The sequence below is a fragment of the Rhea americana genome, unplaced genomic scaffold, assembly GCF_003343005.1.
Source record: "Rhea americana isolate MKP2758 unplaced genomic scaffold, rheAme1 scaffold_143, whole genome shotgun sequence".
NCBI classification, from domain to species: domain Eukaryota; kingdom Metazoa; phylum Chordata; class Aves; order Rheiformes; family Rheidae; genus Rhea; species Rhea americana.
In genome coordinates, this window is record NW_028185517.1 from 1,214,604 (window position 1) to 1,220,603 (window position 6,000).

At 53.0% G+C, this 6,000-nt stretch overlaps 1 protein-coding gene across 3 annotated transcripts in view; it reads right to left on the reverse strand.

Moving 5' to 3' along the window:
- The window catches only part of SAMD11 (sterile alpha motif domain containing 11), a 129,365-nt gene that overhangs the window by 20,407 nt on the left and 102,958 nt on the right, over positions 1-6,000 (reverse strand). For all 3 annotated transcript variants that reach the window (XM_085298972.1, XM_085298971.1, XM_085298973.1), the window contains one exon: positions 5,804-5,948. In XM_085298972.1, coding sequence (XP_085155098.1) covers positions 5,804-5,948 — 145 coding nt within the window. The remainder of the gene's footprint in view (positions 1-5,803; positions 5,949-6,000) is intronic.

A 6,000-nucleotide genomic window follows, 5' to 3' on the forward strand; every position in this document is an offset into this window, starting at 1 on the left:
GAAGATCAGAACTGGGAACTAGAAAAATAAAAAGTTATCACTTTGGTGGCAGCATAGTGTTAATCAGAGCCTATTTTTATGCTTTAATGCCGCACTATGGGGTCTAACTTTTATTCCTAAAGAACTCGCATCTCCTCGAGACCCTGCAGTTCATTCCCTCCRTCTTCTCATCACAGCTGTGCAACTGAACCAACCTCCTTGCCTGTCAAAGCCAGGATCAGCTCACACCTTGGACTGGCAAGTGAGTGATGCCCCAGTTTGGGAAGGGGTGAAGGTGGGAGAAGGCAATCGCTGATCACACTGCCACACATGGCAGGTATAGTAGGTTAATCATGCAACCTGTGCCGAGGATAAGTCCAAAGGTTTGGAAAACTCAGGGAGATACATTTATACATGCTGTCATCATGCCAGCCTAACACAGCGGCAAGGCAAGTTGCAAACCAGACTATACAGAGACCCCAGAGCTGTCCCCTCAGCAATGCTGGAGCTCTCCACCACAAACGCACGCAGGACAAAGCTGCTGAGCGAGGCCAGAGAGTTGGGACGAGCTGCACGTCCCACAACTGGCACCGTTAAGACCCGTGGAGTCTGCAGCTTGGAGCCAGAGCAGGAAAGATGCTTATGGCCAAACACGAAGAAATCACTGCTGSTCTCCTGCCCCTAGTGCTCAGCATCAGCCCCCAGCAGCAGGTGACCTAGAAAGAAAGCAGCTGTGCTCATCAACCCCCCCGTAGTGGCATCYGGGGGACAAGGGACTCTTCCCCCTGCAGCCAGACCGATACTCCTCGGCCCGTCCTGCTCAGCCCCCGGGGAGCACTGATGCACACTGCCTGCGTATTCGGGAAGAGCRGGCGCTATCTGCCGCCCCACGGACCCACTCTCCCCACTGGCCAGGCAAGGAACTTGGTAGAGCCTGCCACTGCTCCCYTCCAGCCCACCCGCCTGCATCCTGGGCACGGAAATCCGGCACAGGGGGSAGGGAGCGCGACCGGATCGAGCCCTGGCACGGAGCTGGGAAACCCTCACCTGCCACAGACACTGCCAATCGCTTCCAAGCAAGCTTGGAAATTAACTGGCAACCCTGGGGCAAAAAGCCCCAGAGACCGTAACAGAGTCTACTATGCTTTTAGACAGATGGGCATCACAACACAAATCCTTGAGCACTTTCTCAGGTAGATATCAACCTTCACCTTCCTTTTAATGTACCTTCCTCCTCCTCTTCCRCCTTCCAGAGTAAGGGCTGAAATACAGCCCCATACTTTGAGAACAAATCTATCCCTTGGCAATTACAACTGATAAGCCCTGTCCCTGCCTTGCAGAGAGCCTTTCTGTGAATGTTACTGCATCTTCCTTTCCTTCTCCATTTCTTTTTTTTTTAATATGCCAGCTGGAGGCTTGCGAGCAGGGTATTAGGGGATTTGCACTGCATGCTGCTAAATTTGATATGTCCTTTAACAGGAGACAAATGGTTCACAAGGCTTAAAAAGTATTGACTTTTCTTTAACAATAAGCGCTAATGGCCTTCAAATAATCAATATTTAAAGTCATTATGGGRTTACATATTATACTGTTAAAATCAAGCCTCTCACTTTAACCCCATCATATCCTCCCGAGCCCAGAGCAGTGCTCTCCCAGCACGCTCCAAGCTCCAAAGGTAGGCTCTGAGCAGAGGCTGCGACTGCGGGTGTGCGAGAGGGTCAGGAAATGAAGATTGAAACCGGCAAGGCATGGAAATAAATTTAGAACGGATGAAGGAAGGGAAAAAAAGGAATGCATGAGAGCCCTGTTTTCTTCTGCTTTGCATTTGATAGGAAGAGACACTTTAAACCTGAGGTAATAGGCAAGCAGCACACAGCTTCGCCATCCACAGACACTGTTTGTGCCAGGAAGGGAAACCAAATAAAATGAAAGGGCTTTCTAAAAATGGTATTTGGGATTTCCAGGCACAGAGAGACAGTAAGTAGGTCCCCTTCTGGGACAGTGACGAGGCCTGGACCCATGGAGGGCCTGGTTTATGCCAGGGGAAATCTCTCCCTCAGAATCCAAATCGGAGTTAAAACCAAATTAGTCAAATCAAGTCAAGCTCTTTGACTGCTGTGCTGCATGACATTCACGTAGCTGGGATCTGGGGAGCAACCCAGCACAAAAAACAGAGAGAGATGGGTGCAGCATTTAGAGCACAGAAGGGGACGTGAGGCTAGGGTAGGCAAGCGAGGCAGAGAGACCACGACTAGAGACAGAACACGTGCAATGCCTTCCATTTTCAGAGTATAAACGTTTTTCCCTAAAGGGAGCTGAATGCTCGTCTTCCCTGGGCTTCRCACACACCAGGCCTGCTTTGGCGAGAAGCAGGGCCTGTTCAATTCCAGATCTACAGCACAAACAGAGCTACCTTGGTAAGACCACACCTGGCCACRTGACCCCGGAAAACACAAGCACTCGCCAACTCGGAGTGCAGAGAGCAGGATCCAAACGGCGCTGCACCTCCGCAGGGCTCGGCCGCCTGCTGCTTCACRCGACACAGAGCAGCCTGGGGACGGGACGTGCTCCCCGCTGGAGTTGTTACAGCGATGCGCCTGCACTCTTTCCTCCTCCAAGTCTTTCTAAAACACTGGGCTCAACAGTCTTTTCCAACGAACCACTGGGTCCTGGCACTCTCTAATCCAAGGATCTAGGAAACCAAACCATGAAACCAAAGGGATTCTCAAGCCAGTAGCTTCAGTCTACCTCTGGCCAGAAACACCTTTTGTGAGGCGTATCAGTTTTATTAACTCCGTCTGACCGACAAGGAAGCTGGGGCAGGAAGGTGAAGGGACTACTACTCTGAGAAAAGAGCCTGGGGACCCGGGCGCTGAGAAAGCACATTCAGTGTGCCTGTGTGCGCACACACACGTGCATACCGCTCCCTTCAGAGCCAGCCTTGCACTAATGTCATTAAACCCACTGGCCTATTTTTGACAAGCAAAGAGASATGCTAGCTAGTCGGCAACGCCTGTCGTCCCAAGTGTTCAAACATCTCCCACCCGCTTTGCTTCAAGAAACTGAAAAATTGTATATACAGTTCCAACCAGCAGGCAAGGTCTCCACATTCCTGTCTCTGCTAGGAAGCAGCACCACCCTGGCAAAAAAAAAAATCCTGGGTCACCAGTGTGGGTTTTTCCCCCTTGCTTTGCTGGACGTAATGGCTGGAAAATGGAGTGGCTAATTACTCTTGCCCATGAAGCTGCAGCACTTGAGAGCAGACCTGGTCCCCACAGAGCTCCCGATAGGAAGCTGAAATGGAATTTTAACACCATGCCAAACAGCTCACATCCCCCTGCAATCATGCATTATTACCTCTGCTCCCAGGAAAGCAGATGCCATAAATCTACCTACAGTTTACCTACTTATATGAGCCAGCTTTCTTCATTTCCTCCTCTTCTGTCAGTGCCTACCTAAACCTTTTAAATTTCCACATCTTCATAATAAACATGCACAAAGGCTGCTTTGATTTACCTTGTTGACAAAGACTATGGCAGCCAAATACAAAACCCAAGGCTAACAGCAATAGGGAGAACGAAATGGAGAAATTAACCCAAAGAGTGCTTTACTGCTTTGCAACATGTGGCCATAGCAYCTCATACCTTCGCGGTACTCTAGCAAAACAGCAAGAAATAGTTTGCTTGTGACAGCTCCAGCCAGGCCTTTATGAGCAAGAGCAGAGTGATAACACGCTGACCCTTAGTGACATTCAGGTGGCTGTAKATCTCTGGGGAGAAATAACGATCATGCTAACTAACGTCAAGCAGGCTTGGTAAGTCACGACCACGGGGCAGGGTTGTAGCTTCCTGCTTCCCAGCAGGACTCCTCAGCTCAGCTAACTGAGGATTACCGCACTTGAGAGCCTGGCCAGGGAGGCAGGCCACGCAGGGAAGCGGCCTTCTCACCCCCTCTTCAGGTAGCAGATGGCTGCAGAAAAGCAGTTTGTTCCACCATGTCTTGACACGGAGGAAGAAGGAAGCACRCAAGGTGCCCAGCCAAGTCCACCACAGCAATCTTTCACAGAGTTGGTCTCAGAGCTCCTTGGAGATTACTCTACCCAGGCATCTAGGGCAGCTCCTGTATGTGCGGTCCAGTGGGGGAACAAAACCAGGGCTGAAAACATGCTACAAGCCTTGTTTCACTCTCTGCAGGCTGTCGGACAGAAATAAGACCACGGAGTACAGGCAAGAATACAGCTTCTCTGTTCTGTTCCCACCACCAGCGTCAAGGGCTGGTCTTGCTCATATGCAGATAGCCAGACCCTTACAAGGAGCCTCTTCCAGCCTTAAGTACCGACCTTCAGGCACTGTCCCCGGAGCTAGCTGGAAACTTCTCTCCCCATCCCACAACGGGGGAGGATCAGAAGCCCTAAATCCAATGCTTGCTCAGACTGCTAGATGACACCCTCTTCCCAAAAGGTTTAACACTCCCTGGCCTAGCCTAGGTTCACTAACTAGAACACCTACCCGGCAGTGAGTGGCACATACCTCTGGATTTGAAACATAACTCATTCATTTTCAGTTTTCCCCTCCTGTGTGCAGCACCTCCTCCTAAGCAACCTCCACCCTTCCGTACATGCTTTCGCAGCCAAGCCTCCGGCCGGCCTGGCACTTCTCCAGGCCACACATAGCTGGAGAAATTTTCCTGACGACTGGCTACACTGAAACTCATCTATCTCTGCGTTCCTGACAGGTTTGCCTACAACCCACACGGGCTGCMTTGGATTTTATTAGGTGGGTTAGCCAAAGTACATCCTGTAGGAAAAAGGTTTACCAGGGTTGCCCAGCCCCTACCCACTGCACACCTACTGATCAGAAAGAGTGAAAAACAAATGGATCTCCAGGGCTATGAAGTGGAGGAAAAAAGCTCCAAATCCAACATGTACTTATAGGTGCTGTAGAATTAGCATTCCAGCCTGCCATGAACCCCGAGACAAAAGCCAGAAAAGTCTAGATACTGGAGCCTTCCACGACTTGTCCCGTGATACCCAAAGGCTTTACATCCTCTAACAGCCAGACACTTTTCCACTTCTTTTATCCTCTGCTATATGTGCCAGAAATTTATGCAGCTTTAATTTATTTTCCCTGCAAAGTTCTTGATTGCAGAGGGAATGGCTTAGAGCACAAAGCAAGACAAATGAGCAAGAATTTCCCGGGAGGCAGTAAAGTTAGCTTTCCACCACCACTCCTGTCAGTGGCGAGGGGAAGCCTCACCTCCCTCTTTCTCTATAGGAAAACTCCTTGCTCTGCTCCTTGCGTTTGTTCGCTCTTGTTTTCACCTGGAGAAGCTATAAAACGCTGACTTAAACGGCTTGCTTTGCTCGGTACCAGAAGGTGGGTTACAGCCTGGCACCCCCTCTAGAGATCCAAGGCAGAACGGAGCTCCCACCGCCCAGGCGGTTGCGGACCTGGACCTGCGACACACACGGGCGCAAGCCCAGGCGGGCCCCCGTCGCACGCGTGTCCCAGCACGGGGCAGGCGCACGCTTCTGCACCCGCACGCTTCTGCACCCGCGTAAGGCGCAAGAGTGACAGTGTCTGGGGAGGCTTTAAGGCATTGCTGGGGCAAATCTGTGCGCCCCCAGGGAGCCCCCAGCTCCCATCCCCCGCCAGCGGCCCCCGCGGGCGGCAGGCGCGCACGCATCGACCCCCACCAGCGGCGGGGCCCCCCGCCCCCGGCCCCCGCCGTGCCGTGCCGTGCCGTGCCGTGCCGCCGCGGCCCGAGCAAACCCCGCCCCGGGGCGGGGGTGCGAGGCGGCCAGCCCTCCCCGCCCCCGCGGTACCTCTCGGGGAAGTGGGTGTCCCTGTGCTGGGGAAGGCCCTGCTTCCTCCGCTGGCTCGAAGAGTTGCTGGCCGAGGGGATGTGCGCTTCCATCGCGCCGGGGTTGCGCGCCGCCGCCGCCGCCTCCTGCCGCGCCCGGAGGAGATCTGCGGAGAGGGAAGGGATGAGCCGCGGCCGCGCGCAGCCCCGCCGCCCGCC